The sequence below is a fragment of the Columba livia genome, chromosome Z, assembly GCF_036013475.1.
Source record: "Columba livia isolate bColLiv1 breed racing homer chromosome Z, bColLiv1.pat.W.v2, whole genome shotgun sequence".
Lineage (NCBI taxonomy): Eukaryota > Metazoa > Chordata > Aves > Columbiformes > Columbidae > Columba > Columba livia.
In genome coordinates, this window is record NC_088642.1 from 10,380,526 (window position 1) to 10,399,713 (window position 19,188).

Consider the following 19,188-nt stretch of genomic DNA (forward strand, 5'->3'; position numbering starts at 1 on the left):
TTTGCAAGAAGGGTGCTATAGCCCAGAGCCTTGCTAGCTGGGCAGAGGGTGCTTTAGAAAAGGGACATCTTGCGACCTGGCTTTATTTTAGGAAAGAGAAAGACTTGAAGGTGTTCAAGGCAGTCTTTGCACTTCAGACTGTCAGTCTACTTCTTGCCTGTTGAGTTTCACCAGCAGGAAGTATTTTCATGTGGTAAAAACAAGATTATGAAAGCTCTTGAATTGAAGACTGCATATTGCTAATTTGCTGTCTTAAATTTATGCAAATTTCTAATGTATTTTTAGGTGGTGAGTGCAATAGGATGGACTAATGACCTGCAAAGTTGCACTTAAAACGTTTCTCAAAACCTGTGAATTTTTAGCATGGAGAGCTATAGAAGATCCTCAAAAAATGCCTTTGTGTCCCTTGTTACTTCAGTAGTTCTCTTTAAACGTGCATTTTGATTACAAGATTTCCAAAAGTGTACATGATTGTCTGAAGTGACCAATAGTTCAGTAGACAATGGAGAACTGGGATCTGAGACTTAAGGAAAGAAGTTGTTGGCAGCTATTGTGACGAGCAGTTTCAATGGATGAAGGGTGAGGAAGGCAAGTTGCAAAGGCCCTGGTGTGGAGCTGGCAGAGATCTCTTCTGGTTTTGGACTGGAAGTCATTCCTTCAGTTAGTACACTTTATTCTCTTCTAACGTTATAAAAATAGAAAAAAGCTGTGTAAAGCTCAGTGGCTTATTTTGGAGAAATAGTGGGGATTTTGGGTTACACCTTATATGAACCTTCTTCTCCAGTGCCCAAATGTGCTGCACTTTACTGCGTTTGTCCAAGTTTTTGGAGAATAATTAAGCTTGGGACCGAACCCCATCTCCCAGTGGCTGATGAAACATCACTGCTAGAAAAGCAGGAGACAATTGCAACTGAATGTGGCCTTTTGAGAAGAGCTCCTGCTGTGCATCGGGACCTTGAAACAACAAAACCACCTCTGAAAGTGCATTCATCCACCTGCCTGTGATAATTTTGCTGTTAGCTTTCCTTCCTGTTGCGAAGCTTGATGTAAATAAAGTTGCCAGAGGTTAAATGTGACTAGTAGAGCTGGTGTGACAGGACTGTGCAAAGTGGTTTTCAGGTCAGTATATTAAAAAATGTATGTGTTCAGTCCCGCAGCAGTTGTGTAATAACTTCTGGAGGCAGGAGTGCAGAGGACTAACAGGGCTGCAAGGAGGCACTTTGTTTCAGAGAAGCTATCTCCTTTCTTGATTTTCCCCACTCTTTGTGAAATCCTACTGTGTGATGTGACTGTCCAATAGGTTTGCTTCTTATGCTGCCTATATGCATGAATATTCAATGATTAAACATGAACAGCATGCTTTTGCCCTTTCCTTCAGCCTTACCCCCCACTTTTTACACAGTGGGTCCAGCAACAAAGACACTGTGTTCATCCCTTGGGACCTCTTTGCTACATGTGAAATTTTTTAAGCTGGGGTAAAACAATTACTGTCTTTTTATGTGTATTGTTATGTATCGTGTTATTAATTAATTGATCTTCAGAGACTGAGGCTAAGCTACAGCTTTCCTTATGGAAGACTTGGTGTGTCATCTGTTTGAAGAAGATAGTGCTTGAATTTATCACACCATGTGTGTTGAGGGATATTTTGCTGAAACATGGGCTGTAATGCCTGACCCCTCCCTTTGAAGGGGTGCTGCACCCCCAAAGCTGCTTCTGTAAGTCCTTGTCAGTCTCTTGCTTAAATAAAATTTAGGTGTCAAAGTAGTGAGTGGGGTCGTCATCATGTGCAGGCATTTCATGGTATACTCTCTTGCAAAGGTGATTTGTGCTATAAGCCACATATAAGCCAAGTTTTGGTGCTTTTCATCAGATTGAGCAATGTCTTAATTTGTGAACACTTCTGTTTAAGCGAGATTGCTCATAGGGCAGGTGCAATTCAGCATGAATAAGAGTTTCTGGAGGTGGCCCTTACTTTATGAGTCAGTTGAGGATTTCTGCCTGGTATTAACATCTATGGGGTGCTCTGGGTGCATGGCACATACATCAGAGAAACACTATGTTCCTGCCTCATTGGCGTTTGAGCTGGAGCTTTGCATCCTTTAAACGTGTCATTGGGGACACATTTTGTGTTGTGACCTCTAAGAGACTTCCTTGTGCTAAACGCCAGTGACAACTGGGAGGAATTCTGGTGCCCCCTTTTTTAAGCATATACGCTGTTTACTTTGGATTAACGACTAAGCTAATCATCTGTTTTAGATGTCAGTTAGAGATGCTGTGGTTCACGTGGGAAATCGTGGTTTGGCAGTGCAGAGGTGAGATGCAATGACTGGTTGACAAATCCAGGTCAGGGAGTCTGGAAATCTCGGAGCCCTCAGCTGGGCAGAGTCGCTGACCACGAAAACCCGTGTCAGTGTAAGTCTTTGCAAGCCCTTATAGTAACTTTAGCCAAGTATTAGTGAGTTAGTGGATTTGCTATTGTTCTGACTCAGATAATTATAGCACTGATTTGTGTTTTTTATTATACCATTGTGGTGAGAGAAGTTGTTTACTCCTAAAGCTGTTGGCTTGGTGTTTTTTTACCAGATCCCAACCCTTTAACTCAGTTGGGCTGCCTTAAGCCCCTACAAGTGCTTATGATGATTATGCACTTACAGCTGGAAGAGCTTTGCATCATACCAGAGTTATGTAGGCTTTACATTAAAAAAGAATTACATCTGATGGGAATGAGAAATTAGTAGAGCAGCACAGTGAGGCATTAGAAAGCTCTTTGGAACAGTATCTCTGTCCCAATAAAAATAATTTTTGTGCATTAGACGGTAATGGCTCAAGTGTTCAGCAATGACATTGTTCGGCTGAGTAATAGCTCGTTATCCTTCTGAGGATGACGTGTGCCTTATGATGTACAAATAAATCAGCCCTTGCTCCACAGACTGGAAGTTTGGTGCTTCTCAGAGAGGTTTGGTACTTTGGCATATCCAGTCATCTCTGTGTAGCACATCTTGAGTGCCTCTCCTAAACACTGAACTGTAATAAAATTGAAGGACATTGTGCTTTTAATAAGGCTGAATAAAGCGGTATATGATTGTTATTCGTTTCTATTCAATTGACTAGAGACTGACAAGAACTGTGCAGCATTTAGAGTACGAAAAACAGGAGACTTAACTCTTTTCAGTGTGGACAATCAAATTGAGTTGATTGTACTTAAGAGAGTAGAGCTGGGCTTTCTCAAGTGCTTTGTATTTTGCAGACGTGTTTTCTGCTGGGCTTGTTTTCTGCTCTTCAGTCCACTTCAGGGCACTGAAATAAACTTACTCAGATGGGAAGGAACTGAAGAGATCACTAAGAACAAACTCTACCTTGGACTAAAAAAAGATGGAAGTTGAATTGGAGGCATGGGAAGCACCAGAGGGAGAAAAAGGTGTTCCCTGATGCTGCATTACGTCTCCTGTTAATTTCAGCAATTAAATTAATCTTTTTTAAGGATCTGGCATGAAAACAGCACTTTGACTTTATTGTTCAGCCTTGTGGGAAATGGCTGTGTAGGGAACACATTATTGAATAACGTATCAGAAGGGGACTTTAATTTGATTGTCCTTTTTAGACAGACTTTTGTTGGTGGAGAGAGTGAATAATGGCTGATCCTTATTTTCCTTTGTTTCAAGCATGTTAATGGTGCACTCCGCTGCCGTACGGTGTGTGTATTTCACTTTAAGCTTGCAAAGATAACCTTCTGTTCTGCTGCACAGCCAAACACAGCCGTACACCAATGTTGTATTTTTATGCCTTTCTTGGCTATGATTCTGCATTCTCTTTTTCTAAAGGGTTAACAAGCAGAAGTGTTTCCACAGGGAGAGAGACTCGCTGGAAAGGAGCTTTTTCCTCTGTGAAGACTGTCATTAGTGTTGGCTACTAAACTCAAGCCGATGTACTGATGTGTGTTAAACGTAGCAGTTTTTCCTCTGTAAGAAGTACTATAACTGTTTATAAGCAGAGCTGCTCTCTCAGTTCTGATTTTCCTGTTGAGTGCTTTTCATTAGTTTCTCTTAACTAAAGTTAACAGAAGTTTCTCTTAACCCAAAACCCACTAAAAAACATCCAGAACTGTGGAGTACTAGTTGAGGATTCTATACTGAGGAGATAAGTATTACAATGTAAGGGTTGAAAAATTTTCCAGGAAAGAGCTCCTTTCCAAAAAGGATTTCCCCCCCCCACTCCCCCCATCTAAATTTTCATTTTGGTAACAGCAAAGAACTGGAAATTTTGGGTGTTGGGGGTGGTTTTTGTTCTTTGTTTTAAATAAAATGTCTTAATATGCTTGTTGTGAATGACTGAAGAGAAATAAACTCGTGTGATAAGAAGTGGGAAAGGACGGTGTGGAGGCAATCACTGGAGTTGCGTGGTATGCACTGGAGGTTACAAACAGCTGCCAGATCGAGATTCATCTGTAGCAGAAGTAGCTGTTTTTTTTGCCATTCTTTAAAAAAACAAACGGGCCTCGCTGTCCCAGCAAGGCTACCCGAGAGAGCCGTGTACATAAGTGCTTTTCTTTCCCAGCCTTTGAAGATGCTGACAGTGCCGTGGACGACAGAGACAGCGACTACCGCAGCGAGACGAGCAGCAGCGTTCCCCCTCCGTACCACACCACCGCGCAGCCCAACGCCTCCGTGCACCAGTTCACCGTCCCGTCGCGCCTGCAGCAGCAGGGGGTCGTGCGGGACCCCCGCGCCGACTCCCTGCAAAGCTACGACCTGGATTATCGGGAGCACGCGGCCATCAGGTGGGTGCTGTCTTCTGGGTGGCTCTCCCCGTTGATTTTTCCGCAGCGGACCCTGGAGGTGCTGTGCGGGCAGAGGAGGGCAGCTCAGGGGCTCTGAAAGGCCCGTGGATAGGAGGGTGGTATGGGTTTTGTTAACACCAGGACTCTGCTGTGAACCAGGAAAAATAAGGCTATGTGTTATACCAGATCTGTCAGTTTAGTAAATTACCTTTAAAAGATATGCTCGACTCTGAGGTCACTTATTCTTGCTTCTACGTACCTTTGGAGGCCAGAGCACTAGGTATTTGGTCGTCCTGGTGCCACTGCATGGGTGTGCCTCCCAAGTTATGAAACATGGTCTAGCAGAGTTATCCTATTAGGAATTTCTTTCTTGGGGCAGATCTGTTTTCTGTTTCAGGTTAGTTCCCGTTCTTCTATTAGCTCTTGCAAAACAGCATATTCAAGAAGAAAGTCTATAACCGATTATGTATGTGTGGGTTTTTTTCTTTGTTAGTTTGTTTGGTTTGGGATTTTTGTTTATCTTGTAGCACTGTAGAATATTGTAATTTCTTTTTTTCTTTTGACTTCCTTTGAGCTGTATAAAAGATAGTTTACTTGCTCTAAATTAGCTTTTTGATGATAAATCAGTAGTTTCACAACTGCTTTTCTGTTTTTTTTTAAGTTTTAAGCGTTACAGCATTAACTTCACAGAATCAATGGCTGTGAACTACAGCTGGTTGTGCTGGGAACTGCAGAATCTTTACAAAACTGCTGTTCCAAATAAAGGATGAGTTAAGTGTAAGGGGAGAGCAGAACTTTTCCTAGTCTATTAAATGTCTTACATAAGCAAGTTTTTCCCTCTCCCGTGCTATTCTGTGCTGCTGGTTTGCAGTGGTGATATTGCTGAAGATCTTACTGAGAGTCTGGAAAGATAAGCTAAAGCACTTTTTTTTTGGTATGAAAAAGCCAAGCTGGACAGTGGTATTGGGTCCCCAGCCATGTTTTTGCAGTTATGTGACTTCTTGGGGTGATGTTGACGATACAAGTAATCTTATGGCTCACCTTGCTTGGAGTTATGGGGTGTATACACTTTTAATTGTATCTGATGGATGAGTTTTCAAGACCTTCCAAAGAAGCACTGCTGGTTTGGATGTTAAAGAACACCAAGATGGAATATGTATTTATTTTTTTCTGATTTTTCTGAAGATGTTGATATGAAAGGTGAAGTTTCCTTAAGAATGATGAGTTTTGCAGTCTGCTCTGGTCTAAAATGAATGTCACCCCAGGAAGGCAAGTTCTAGGTGGTGATTGATTCCCTCTGAGCATCCCTGTTGCCATGTGCATTTTCCACATGCCCAGCAAGACTTTTTTGCTACGTATTTAATCTTAGAACTCAGAAAATGCAAATGAGCTTTCCGAAGAAGCTATGTGGGATTCTCTTTCTTACCAGAAAGGTATTTCTAACGAGAGCTGGCTGAAAAGAAGAACGTGGGTAGATCTTAAATATTTTCCAAACACAGTTGTATCTGAGTATTGCAAAACCGCATTGTGTTTGACTTTTGCTCCTAGCAGCTCTAGGTGCTGTGGACCAGGCAGCCACCTGATGAAATCAGTGTTCCTGGCAGACTGCAGTCGGTGATTGCTGAGGAAACGACACCTTGCAGGAAGCTCTCCTGGGCAGACCCAGAAGAACCAGACAAGGTTCTGCTAGAACCTGTCTTAAATGGTGCAAAAAGTTGCCTGTGCCAAAATGCTTCAATTGAAACTGGCTCTACTGACACCTATGTTTTTTATTCTTCTTACAACATATGCGTTTGGCTGGAAGAGTTCTGATCTTCTTTACCAGCTGTTACGTGATACTGTGTTACTTTGATAGATGTAAAGTGTATGTGTTTTATTCCCCCCTCTCGTAAGGACAAGCAGCATTATTCTTATTTGTCCTTGGAGTGTGTTTTGCTGCCAACAGCCAGTTTGGCTTCAGAATATCTGACATCTTTCCCCCCCTTGTGTTTTTTTTTTTTTTTTTGAAGCACTAACTTTCTTTGCAGTGTTCATTTTGTGTAACCATGTGTCCTCCGTGTCTCCCTGCTCTTGCTCTATTTACTTCCAAGGCGGTACGGTAGCCTAGATTCCACAGTGAGTGGCCGAACTGACCTAGAGTCCGCGTCCCAGTCTAGCCAAATGACAAGCCGCCAGTGCTCGCTAGAGAGCAGGCGCTCTCTAGAGCTGTCGGATAGGTGGGTTAACCTCTTTGCAGCCTGTGTGCTTGTCTTCTTGCTGTTTGCTGCCGTGAAGTGGTCTTGTGATACATCTCAGCTGATGCTCGCTGTTTGCCCTTGGCTCCGTTTCAGTTCTGTGTTAGTTTAACACTAGGCTGATGTTGTCATCTTTTTCTTCTCTCAGGTGATGGACTTCTTGTCATTGCTTTATTTCTAGTAAAATGAATGCTTTGTACAATAACATAGGAAACATGGGGGGAGATCAATTAGGAGGAAAAGTAATTTCCTTTATGCCTAAATTAGTCAATTGTTGGTTCAACATTTACAGTTAATGGCTCTTCAGGCATTCATGTAGCTCCCATTTCTTTCAGCTGAGATTTGGAAGGGCTTGATCCGGTAGCTATGGTGGCCCTGGGAGTCTTTTAAATTCCATTAGCTTTTTTAAGAAAATAATTTCAATTACCAACTTAAAATGGCAATCAAGAAATGTAGTAAGTGTTCTAAACTGTGTAAAGCAGGGCTCACTTAAAGTAATGAGTATCTTTCCAATTAGTGTAAGTTAGCTAATACTGGTGGAAGTGAAACGCTAAAGCAGCAGCAGTGAAGACGCAATGACCTGTTTCTCTCTCAGGGCTCTCCAGTCGGTGTCCTACACTGGGGTGCCCCAGGCAGCTCTCAAGGTGTAGACTCTTGCATTAGCAGTATCCGTACAATGCCCACATGCCCTTTGCCTTTTCCCTTCTCTTGCCCTGCTATTATTTGGCCAGGGCACGCGTGCCCTCATGCGCCTTAGTTTTCAACAGTGAATGATGTGGGGCAAAGCTGCAGTGCATCTTTCAGATGAGCATTTTGATTTTATTTTTTTTAACATCCAGATTTTATTTGTTTATTTTTATGTTGGCTGGCAGGAATTGTTTGTTTTGTGAGATTTAGATAAAGAGGAAACTTACCTGCTGATAGCCTTCACGTTGTTGAGCAATTGAGTTAATCCTTCTGATAAAGGGCTGATAATTAATCCCAAAATGCCGAGGATCATTTTCTTGGGTTTCTAGGAAGCTTCAGATTGTTTGATAGCAAAACGCTAGCTGCTTTAGTCCATTCTCCCACAATGGACAAGGTATAGGTTGCTGGATCTGTTTAGATGCATTATAAATGAGAAGTACAGATCCTGAGAAGCATCTGAGGTTTATGATGGGCTGATATCCACCACCAGTGTCTTGTTCTGCCTTCTGATCTAGTAACAGCTCCGAGGATCTTCATTTTGTGTTGGTAAGAGCCTCATGAGGGCAGTAGCTGCAGTGGGGGCAGAAGAGTAGCCAGAACTCCTCGTGTTGCTGCTGTGCACAGTTTGCATTTTGTCCCCTTTCTCCACGCCCCTGGGGTCCAATGGCTCCCGAGGCTTTTTGTGCAGCCCCTGCTCTGCTGCCACCCTTGGGAGAAACAGAGTGCCTGTGTGCCTCATGAATACTGCTAGAACAACGTCTGCAGCCTGGAGCGACTGACATGCACGTGCAGTACGGTGGGACAGGGTGCGTGGGCACCGTGCCTCGAAGTAGTCCTGTTACTGTAATAAGTGACTTCTTCCGCATGCCTAAAAAAGCAACAGCAGACTACTGGTACAGCCAAGGCTGTGTGCCCTCCCTCGATCACGAAAAGCTATTCTCCTTCAAACAGGCATTTCTAAGTTTTGTGCAGCTGTAACAGGTGGAATATCATAACCCATGCTGCTTTTTTTGACTGTTTGATTGAAGTGTAAAGGTAGCAGACTGGCAGGTTTTCAGTTTTGTTATCTCTGGATTTTCCCCATTTTAATTTGCCTTTATTTAATGCACTTTTTTTCATTACTGTTTTTTCTGTCCTTTTCAGAGTTTTTTTAAAAAACTCTTATTTTCCTCTTCCTATTTTTTTTTTCTTGCCTCTCTTCCTTTCCTACCCCTTTTATTTCTCTTCTTAGACAAGGATCTCTAGGTAGAAATGAAAGAGTCAGGATCATTCCATTTAACTCTGAAGACGGAGAAGAAGAACAGAAGAGTGACTATGAAGAGCTAGGAAAACAGCTAATAGAGGAATTCTTAGAAAAGAGCCATAAAAATAGAAGTCGGCAGGAAATGAACATAAAGAAGAAGGAAACTCTCTCAAAAAGAGAAAATTTAAATCATGTTGAAAGATCAAGGTGCTGCCAAAACGTATGTGTTGAGTCAGGGTCTGTAAATGTCCCCAGATATCCTCAGGAATACGATACAATAGACAGGAGAAGGAAAAAGAAGCTGCGGCACAATTTTGAAGAGAGTGAACGAATAATCCTGCACAGTAATAGGGGTCTGCAGTTTCCTGGGGAGAAATCGGTTTATTTCAATGGTTTGACAAGTACTTCTGAACTTAATGATGATTTCCCAGTATATGATAGAACTGGAAAATATACCAGTAGCTCTGAAAATAAGGAGCGGTTACCTGCTTATCCTGTCCTGCGTCCATATAAAAATGGCTTAATGGTTAAAAGTGGGAAGTTGCCCACCAAGCCGAGAGTGAACCATGAAGGCTCACTTCACCTCAGTAACAGTGAAGACATGAAACTTATAGGGATGCCAGATAACACTTTTCTGCCTGTGGATATCCTTGAGGAATTTGACAGCAGTGCTTCTGATGAGTTCCAGTACTCGCCAGTTTCAGACGAAGAGGTGGAGGAGCTGGCTACGCTTTCAGAAACGTGGAATGATTCTGACATCAGCCATTTGAGAAACTTCGCTGTTAATTACCCTGCAAATCTGGGCTCCCAGTTAAAGGCTAGCTGTGATAACAAACACAAGGCTAAAGGGAGCAAGCATGGTCATCCTGTGCAAGACTTAGCACTGTCTCCTGTTGAAGAACCCAGCGAGGAGTACATAGACACGATGGATGAACTTCAGTGTCTCGTAGAATCAGTTTCAGAATACTTGGCTGAAAAGGAGGAAGAAATCAACAAATTTGGTGCATTGCCAGAGACTAGAAAAAATGTTGAGAGCATGTCACCAAAGCAGGGAAGTGCTGGTAATTCAGTAGAAAGCAGGAAGCCTGAACAGACCAAACCTCCTGCTGCAGAGGAGAGTACCAAGGGAAAATCTGAATCTCTCCCAGACCTGTCAGGTGTGAAGAATACGGTGAATTCCCTGTTCAGCTCCTTCACTGAAAAGGTGGGGTCAAGCACAAAGCAGCTCACAGCCTCTGTTGAAAAGCTTGTTTCTTCCACTCCAGAGAAGACAGAAACCAGAAACCCATCAGAAAGTGGAATCTCAAATTTGTTGTCTAGTAAGACCAAAAATGAGAGTTCATCTTCTGGTGTGATGACAGACAATAAAGGTGATGCCAAGTTCTCTCTTCACTCTCTGCTACCATCCCAGGTGAGTGGTGATAAAAGAGCGCAGAACATAAGCTCCAACAAGCCAGAAACCACTGAGATGGACAGTAAGGCTTCTGTACCGCATCATCTGCAGCAATCACAAGGAACTACTGCCAGCAGCCAGCAGAACCAACATTCGGTTGTGAATTCTGTTCTAGGCATGTTTAATCCTTTAAAGATCTTCTCTGAGAAGGAAGAGCCAAAACAAGAAGTCATAAAAGAGCAGCACACCAAGGGGGACAGTCACGCTGTGAAAGCTGATGAGGCAAACAGAAGCGAGAGGCCATCTGGGCAAGCAGCAGCTAGGACCAGCAGCGCTGTTCCAGAGGTGCGGACAAGTGAGTCCAGAAGCGAGGCAGAGGTGAATGCAAACAGCACTTCTGTGTCTTCCATCTTTGGCAAGCTCACAAGCTCAGTCAGTTCCTTCAGTCTGAAAGCCAATTTCGATGGTCTCCTGGCTCCCAGGCAGCAGGATGTGCCACAGAAGCAGTCAGATGCCGCTGTGAAACAGGGTGTCCCCGCTGCCAGGGAGCAGCCTTCTGCAAGTCGTGCAGGGGACCAGCATAACGCAGGTCGTGGGCTGGAAAACAAGCAAAACAAAGGCAATGAGGAACTTAATTCGCAGCCTCAAGATCAAGGTACAGCATCTGGAAGCTTTTTCAGTCCACTCAAAAAGTCTTTTAGTCAGTTGTTGCTTCCTTCTGCTGAACACGGGCAGAAAGAAGGTACATCAGGGCATTTTAAAGGCCATAAGTCTGAGGAGGATGTAAGACAAAACAGTTCATCAAATGAAGAACACTCATTTCCTTTCACTGGAAAACTTCCTTTTTTCAGTGGGTTGGGTTTTTCAGAAAAACAGGAACATGCGAACGAGAAAGGAGGCTTTATTCCTTCATTATTTAAATTTTCTTCTGCAGAAAATCTAGCACCTTCACAGGACCAAAGAATTAATCAGAGTTCTAGAGGCACTTCTTTGCTTAAAGACAGAAACAGTAATTCAGAAAATGCCACTTCATTAAAATCTAGCTCTGTTCCAAATTTATCAGATGATAAGGTGGAACTTGTACAAACAAAAAACATGAATAAAGAAAACCTATCTAGTGCCCAAGTAAACATAAAAAACCACAAGGAGAGTGACTCTGCTACATTTAGGGCTGCAGGAGAGCAGCAGAGAACTAAGGGTACTCAGGAAGAACCTAGAAATGCAGAAGGAGGATTGACAAGAGAAGGACTAAATGCACCAGACTTGAATAACAGCTCAGCTGAAGCCATCTCTTCAGCCAGAGGGCCAGAAGCTGCAGGTGCCGATGATTTGCAGAAGAAGCACACACCAGGTTTTCTTTCCGGAATTCTTCGCGTTTCTCCTAATGAAAACACAGCAAATAATCAAGACCTGACTGCTAAAAGCGAGCGTGATGGCCAGAAAAGCACTTCTCCTGGATTATTTTCTGGCTTATTTAAATTTGCTTCGAATGAAAACTTGTCTGAAAGTAAGCAAGAGAAAGTGAAAACAAACTCTCTAGGCTTCAGGAAGCTGTTTGATAGAGGTGAGGATTCTAGCTCGGAGGCAAAACCCAGCAACTCGGGAATGGCTTCTGACACTCAGAGCAGCACTGGAGAAAAGCAGGAATCTTCCAGCTTCTTAAAAAATCTCCTGCCTAAACCAAAGGAGAAATTGGATAATGTGAAAACAATGGAATCTTCCAAAACTACTGACCACCTGTCCAATGCAAACGTAAATAAAATAGCTGAGCGCCATGTTTCCTATTGTGGGCATCCTGATGCTCTAAATCTTCAAGACAAGGTACAGGACTTATCTGGAAAGCCTATAAATAGTAGGCATATCCCTTACCAGAATGCGGAATCTAGAGTTTTTCCAACCCTTTTAAACAAAGGGTCAAATGAATTTCTCAATCTAACTAATAAAAGCTATAACCTTACAGAGAAGTATGCAGCTTATCAGGAAACAAGAAGCCATTCCAGCTTTGAATGGGAATATGAAGTGGAGGAACTGGCTGCCCCTCAGGAAATAGCAGTACCAGTTTACTACGTGTTAAACCAGAACTCTGTTCTGCCCCCTCAGTTCTTGGACTGGCCTGAAAATGATACGGTAGTGAATCTCTGTAAAAAGGATGGAAATGCAAATGTGATGGATTGGCAGACTAATGCCAATTTCGATGGGCAGAGTTTGGATTTAAGTGTGATGTCATATGAATCATTTGACCAGTTAATGTCTCAAGATGTTTGTTCAGAAGAAAATGATGCATGGACGGCTAATTCTCTCAATGAAAGTTATAGTAAGTTGCCACCATTTGAAAGAGATGGCAGTTACTCATTAGAAGAGTTGCCCATGGATTTAAGCTACTCCTCTGGCTGTGATGGAACTATGTGGACTCTAATTGACCAAGAGACTTTAAGTATGGATGAGAGCTTTGTGTACTCATCCTATAGCCAGGAGTATCAGGAGTGGCTAATGATGCTTGAGCAGGGTGTATGGTGGCCATCAGAAGATGGTGATTGTGGATACTACATGTACAGTGACAGCCAGTTTGTGTACTCGCTGCTCACCGATCCCACTGGACAGTATGTCTACGTGTGTGCTCCTGAAACATATTCCTACCCAGGCTGCTGGGATTATAATTTTCAGATGGATTCCATCCCAAGAGCTGTACTAGAAGACAACACAATTGCTGTTTGTGGTTTTAAAGTCCCTCTTGGCAGTGAAGATGAGCTGTTTTGGTTTGCTGAGGAAGAGTCTTTAGAAGATTATACAACAAATAAACCTCTGGATTTGTCAGTAGCTTTGCAGAGGAGTGATCAGCTAATGAATATGAATTTGGAGACTTTTTCACAAATGTTTGAAGAGTCTATTTATTATCAGAGAGAGGAGCCATTAGATTTCTCAGGTTATAAACTTCAAAAACTCAAAGTAGATTTTAGACCTGAGAAGGAAACCCTGAATTATTCAGAGGAGTCTCCACTAACCCTTGATCTCAGAACCCATTCCAGAACAGCTTTCAGTAAATCTCTGAGTAAAGAAGTCCACACCAAGGAAGGGGATAAGGCTGTCCCCGTGACAACTACTGGGAGTGGGTCATCAGGATTCTTTGGTTTCCATCTGTTTCAATCTACTCCTAAAGCTGAAGAAACTGTGGCATCTACTGAAAAAGTAACAGAAGCAAAAAAGACCGAGGAGGATAAGAAGACACCAGTGAACAAAGTTAGCTCTTTATTTTCTGCTTTGGGTGGACTAATTGGAAAGTCTTCAGGTCCTGACCCTGAGACATCAGAAGATTCTGCCTTGAAAAGAACAGATGCGCAGTCGAAGTCACCTGAAAACAGAACTGATATTTTCTCTCTTGCACCAAATAGAAAATCAGATGAGGCACGAACAGGACAAAAGTTTCCTGTTATGTCAGAACCGAGAAGAAATACTTCATCAGAACTTAATTTGGAGGCTGCTAGAAATGAAAAGCCAGAATTAAATCAGAATGAAAACATCCGTGCTAAAAAAACAGGACTAACAAAATCTCCTTCTCAACTGAGGGAAACTCCAGATGGCAGACCCAAGCGAGAAGACAGACCTGTTAAAGCAACACCACCTTCCAAGCATATTGAAGGGCATGCAAGTATTAGTGAACCAAGGCAGTCACAGCCAAATCAGAGCCACCCAGCCACTGAGCCTGAGGAGACACTATTTAAAAGTGCTCTGAAATTGTTCAGTCTTGGAGAAGATTCTCCTGCAGGCTCAACTGCCAACAAAACCCAAGCTTCTGGGTTTTTCGATTTCTTTAAAACCCAAGTAAGCAAAGCGCCGCAGCCATCGCCGGATTTGCAAAAAAGTCAAAGTGATAAACCAGAAAAGGTGACACAGCCGGAACGTAAGGAAACCTCCAGCATCTCGTCGTTATTTGGATCCCTTGGAGATATCTTCAAAGTGGAGGCTGTGTCTTCTCAGCCAACCCCAAGTACTACGACTCTGCCAAAAACCAATAGCAGAACTGTGGCCGAGTCGAGACAACAAACTGAGAAGTCGGGGAGTCTCCAGAGTGCCAGTATGCCATGTCTGTCCTCCACCCCCAAGGAAGGGCTGCGAACAGAAGGCATGGACAGGCCTGTCTCTCCTAGCCCTGTGGTACAAATGGAACAACGAAGAGGTAAAGCTGAGGAGTCTCCTGAGAGTCAAAAAGTGCATCCTGCAAGTGTTTTGCAGAAGCCAATAGGTCCCAAAACAAGCCAACCGAGTCCATCAGCTGTGCAGCAAAGCAGCGTACCCATGGCTGCACCAAAGCAACAAGGAGGAAATCGTTCAGGAGGCACAGTTCATCAGGAAAAGCCAAAGCCAGACCAGGCACCTAAAGAGTCAGGTTTTGGTTTGCCATTCAGCTTTTCTGGTATCACTGCTTCGAAATCCCAGCCAGCACAGCCGGCCAGTAAGAGCTTATTCTCCTTCTTCACGGGGTCAGAGGAACCAAAGCCTGCAGCACCTGCTGCTGCTCCTGCGGGTGGGAAGCAGCAAGAAACAGAGGGGCTGTTTCATCTGCCCTCGTTCTTCTCCAGCGGCCCAACTGCTGAGAAGAGTGTACCTCAAAGAAGTACTAGCTTCAGCTTCTTCAATTTGACATCATTTTTGGATGAAAAGCCACAAACTGCTCCAGGACAGGAGAACAATACAAAACCAGCTAAACCAGTGAACTCTAAGCCATATGTGAAGCAAAATATTTCTACTGACTCTGGTGTCAAAATTAGCAGTTCTGCCAGGCAACAGGATGCAGACAATAAAAAAGAAGTTGATGATATTATTGCAGCAGTGACTGGCAAACAGATGTCGAATAACCTCACAATCCCAGAAAATAAATCAGAAATGCTGGCAGAGGAAAACGTAGGAGGTGTTGCTGAGGTAGCTAAAGAGAATGACTTAGAGAAGCTTCCACAGGCTGATGATGTTGCAGGAGCCAGTTTGTCTGCTGCTGATCCTTGCCTTCAGACTCCCAGTGCGCAGGAGGGTTCTCAGGGCCAACAGACTCTTTCCTTAGGGGCAGAAGAAGATGCTTTGGATAGCACAGGGAAAATGGACAGTGTTGCATTTCCTACTGATAAAGAAGAGTCCTATTCTTCAAAAGGACAACCTTCCGAAAAGAAAGATGATAGCATGGCCTTGGGTGATAAAATGGATTCCCAGGGTCTAAGTGACTTAAATATTGTGAGTGACATAAAAAATGAAGCAGTGTCTGAAGAAGTACGTGTACAACGTGAGTTACCAGAACGTAAATTACCTGAACAAACTCCTGGTGACAGGTTACAACACGCACAAGAGCTACACACTCCCTCTAATATGCCAGAGGCATCTAATTTGCAAAACAAACCTAAGGAATCTGAGGGTGATAAATCGGTGCTGGATTCTTCAGTTGAAATGTTTTCAAGTTTCATGACAAAAATGAAACCACCCAAAACGTTATCTGGTTTCTTTTCCCAACCTCAAGCTACTGCACCTCCTCCTGCACAGAAGAAAAGCTCCTCTTTCTTTGGTTTCTCATCCCTTCCCAGTGGCCCAGCCCCAGCTTTCACAAGTGATCTCTTTGGTATCTTCAAAGGCCCAAAAGAACCTCCAAAAGAGATGCCTCCAAAATCCACCCCTAAGCCCCAAAGCACTAGTGTGAAAGATGTCACTGGGTCTGTTCCAGCAAAAGACACTAGGGAGACAGAAAATACTGCTGCAGCCAGAGAGTCTAAGAGAGACATCACAAGCTCTCTGAAGGCAGATATAGTACCTGTTTCAGCAGCAGAGAACTCCGTAGAAGAGTCTTCTATGAAAACAGAAACTGAGGAAAATAGGAACTCTGAAACCTGTAAAGAGGAACCCTTGAGTATCACTCCAGAAACAGCAGTCTCTAGTGAAAATCAGGCCCTCAAGGTTCTGCAGTTGGGTAATGATGCGCAGCCCTCGGAGATGGTGGACGCAAAGCTGCCCCAGTCTGATTTCAGTAATGCAGTTGATACGGTGCAGGCTGAGGCCACTGGCCCGGCTGATGTAAATACTCACCAACTAGATGTAGGGTCTCCACATGTGACAGAAGAACAAGCTGCTTCTACAGACAAGGCAGATGTTGTCATCCTTCATACTGGCTCTACTGATGGGCCTGAGCTGGAAAAGGAAGCCCCAAGTAATGAGGCAGATGCAAACCTTTCCCAGTTGCAGGAGAGTGCTATGCTTGAATCAGAGCCTGCTGTTACAGGGGGTCAGGCCAGTGCTGGTATTGATCAGCAGGACGTGGTCAGTAGCAATGCTAGAGAACCCACAGCTCCAGCTGATGAGCCCCACGTTCATCTGCCGCAGCTGAATGGAGAGAAGACAAGTGAGGTGGAACAGCAAACTGTTGAACAGGAGAAACAGTTCGTGATTGATGAAGTGCCTGCAGAAGGGTTTGCTTCCAAATGTGACCTGAAGAAACAGGATAAACCTACTAATGTTCCCTCAGATGCAAACAGCAGTAAAACAGTCTTTGAAATACCAAACATGCCCAGTTTGCCAAAATTCAGCTTTATGTCATCTGCTGATAGTGGAAAGCCATTTGGGTCATTCTTCTCTCAGCAGCCACCTTCTGTTAATAAAGCAGGGGCTGATCAGGGCCTCATGTCCAGCTTTAAGAAGCTTTCTTCAACTTTATTTGAAGGAGGTAGTGAAGAAAAGGTGAGTAAGCCAGAGAGTGCCCAAGGAGCAGTATTTGGCAAAAAGCTAGATTTCTCCTTTCCCTGGCAAAAAGACAACAGGGAGACCTCTGCCAAAAAGGAACCACATGTACCACCACAGGCTTTGTCAAAACCAGATGACAAGGTGTTAGGAACAGTCAGTTCAGATGCAAACTCAAAGTCTGCAGTCTCAGATCAACTGACTGACGCAAATATAGAAGTAAACTTGTCTTCAAAGCAGCCTGACACTGTACACAATGAACTTTCTGAAGAACCATCTGGTGCAAGCGCTGTTGATCATACATCCAACAAAGAGCTGGGAGAGAAGTTGGGTAAAGAGTCAGAAGATCAACAACAGAACGTGATTTCAGGTGAACTGCAGAAAGAAGATCATGCAGAAGAGCATGCAGCAGACAAGCCTGAACTGAAAGAAGCTGAGCTTGATTCTGCTCTTGATGGAGCAGTGCTTCATCCTGGGACACAGGCTGCAGAGCTGAATAGCGTGGAACAGCTGAATGAGAAAAGGCTAGTCACAAATGAGGCATAATAAATGGTTTCAAGGTTCTGACCATTTATAATGCAGTACTGCAGCAGTAGATATTGGCCTTGGTGTCTGATGTTAGTAGCTCAGTCCCATCCCCTGTTTGTTGTCAAGTGATTGTAGTATTACTGATAGTTGTCACAGAGGATGTGGCAAACTGCAGCCACTAGTTATGCACAAGCCTTTAGGTGATTTTCTCACCTCTTTCCACTCTTTCTTCTGTGAGTGTAATTGGATTTCCCATGTTCTTATACTGTGTCCCGCTAAATGAGATGCTTTTAATGCTAATTTCATTAGCCTTTCAGAAGTTATACTCTTTGTGTGTTAATTCTACTGCATACCATTCACTTTGCTTTCTTGTTTAGTGATAATGATGTTGCATTTGCTAAGAAAAAAGTAGGAGTAGATAGAATGTATGGGAAGGAATGAGCATTTTGTTTTCAAAATGCGAGGTAAAGGCTTTTAATTTTAGAGAGAAATTTAACCAACTGCCAATGTATAATAAAACTAATTAGATTCATTTCACATTACTGAAGGTTTTAAAATGTTTTCAGAGACACCAGTGAAGGTATTCTATCATCATACTTGCTTTTCCTAAAATCTGTGCAAAGGTTATTTCATGCAGTTAGGAAAGCCACTAAAGGGAAGGTATCAGTATTTCACGGGTGTGTATTCAGTCCTGTGCACAAATTATGTTACAATTGCCCTCAAAAATCAAAACAGAGGCTCACTGCACTTAAACATCTGTGTGATGTAAGTGAAACTTGTGCCTCTGATCAAACAGTTGTAACGCTGCACTTCTGAAACTTCCTATCTGGCTTCAAATTGTCCTAAGAGTGGCAGAGAAACATTAGTGCTGCTTAGTTCTCGGCAGTAGCTGTCCTGACTGCATGAGAAATTTCCATCCGCCGTATTCTGTGTGAGGATTCTGGGAATTCAGTCCTGGAAGTTGTGTCTTGAATCACAGAGATCTCACCCCTGTGGTGTTAATTTTTTATATAAATTTAATTCTGGGAATATCTCTCTTGAAATGAGACATGCGGCTTCTATTTGGACAATGGCTCTACTTTTGCAAAAGGTTTTAAGTTGATAGTCTTGGAAACCTTAATCTTGACTCCAATGTATTTTATCACAAATGTATAATATATATAAAAGTAATGTTGAGTTAATGGTACTTCTTAACAACAGTCAGCTTAAGTGGTCATTGTAAAGAGCTTAGCTGCAGTGGAACTGCAGAATACAGAAACACTTCCACGCTGAATTGCTATGTTTCCATTCTTATTTCTGTCTGGTCATTAGAATATCCTCACTGGCGGTTTCTGGCTGGTGTAAGGTGAATAAGTAGCCAGCTGATGCAAGAAAGACCTTCAGCATATATGTTCTATGTCCTGGTAGGCTGCAAGTGAAGTACTTCTACTGCCTACCAAAGTTTTGAGCTTTGGAACCCTAGATCTAGTTCAGGCAGCATAATAGTTAAATACGTCTTCATAACATGTCTTTTCAATAATATTTAGTGTTCCTCTCAGCTTGCTAGATGTGCAGATTGCTTTGTGTTTCTCCAGGCCACCGTTTCTTTTTTTTTTTCTCTAATGGGCTTTCTTGTTCT

The 19,188-nt window shown here is 43.1% G+C and overlaps 2 protein-coding genes across 8 annotated transcripts in view; both read left to right on the forward strand.

The window, feature by feature from the left end:
* LOC102097415 (protein unc-13 homolog B) overlaps positions 1-19,188 on the forward strand; it is a 222,988-nt gene that overhangs the window by 61,259 nt on the left and 142,541 nt on the right. For 4 of the 7 annotated variants that reach the window (XM_065047133.1, XM_065047136.1, XM_065047135.1 and 1 more), the window contains one exon: positions 4,555-4,777. In XM_065047133.1, coding sequence (XP_064903205.1) covers positions 4,555-4,777 — 223 coding nt within the window. Of the gene's footprint in view, positions 1-4,554; positions 4,778-6,867; positions 6,994-19,188 lie in introns of all 7 variants that reach the window. The other 3 variants (XM_065047131.1, XM_065047137.1, XM_065047138.1) reach the window with 1 other exon arrangement.
* Positions 7,000-19,188, forward strand: LOC135577424 (uncharacterized). The gene has a single exon (XM_065047124.1). The coding sequence runs from the start codon at positions 9,084-9,086 to the stop codon at positions 17,586-17,588; it is 8,505 nt and encodes a 2,834-aa protein (XP_064903196.1). The 5' UTR covers positions 7,000-9,083; the 3' UTR covers positions 17,589-19,188.

Bases quoted from the DNA above. Each gene is read 5' to 3' on its own strand.
- LOC135577424 (XM_065047124.1), top strand. From the start codon at position 9,084: ATGAACATAAAGAAGAAGGAAACTCTCTCAAAAAGAGAAAATTTAAAT.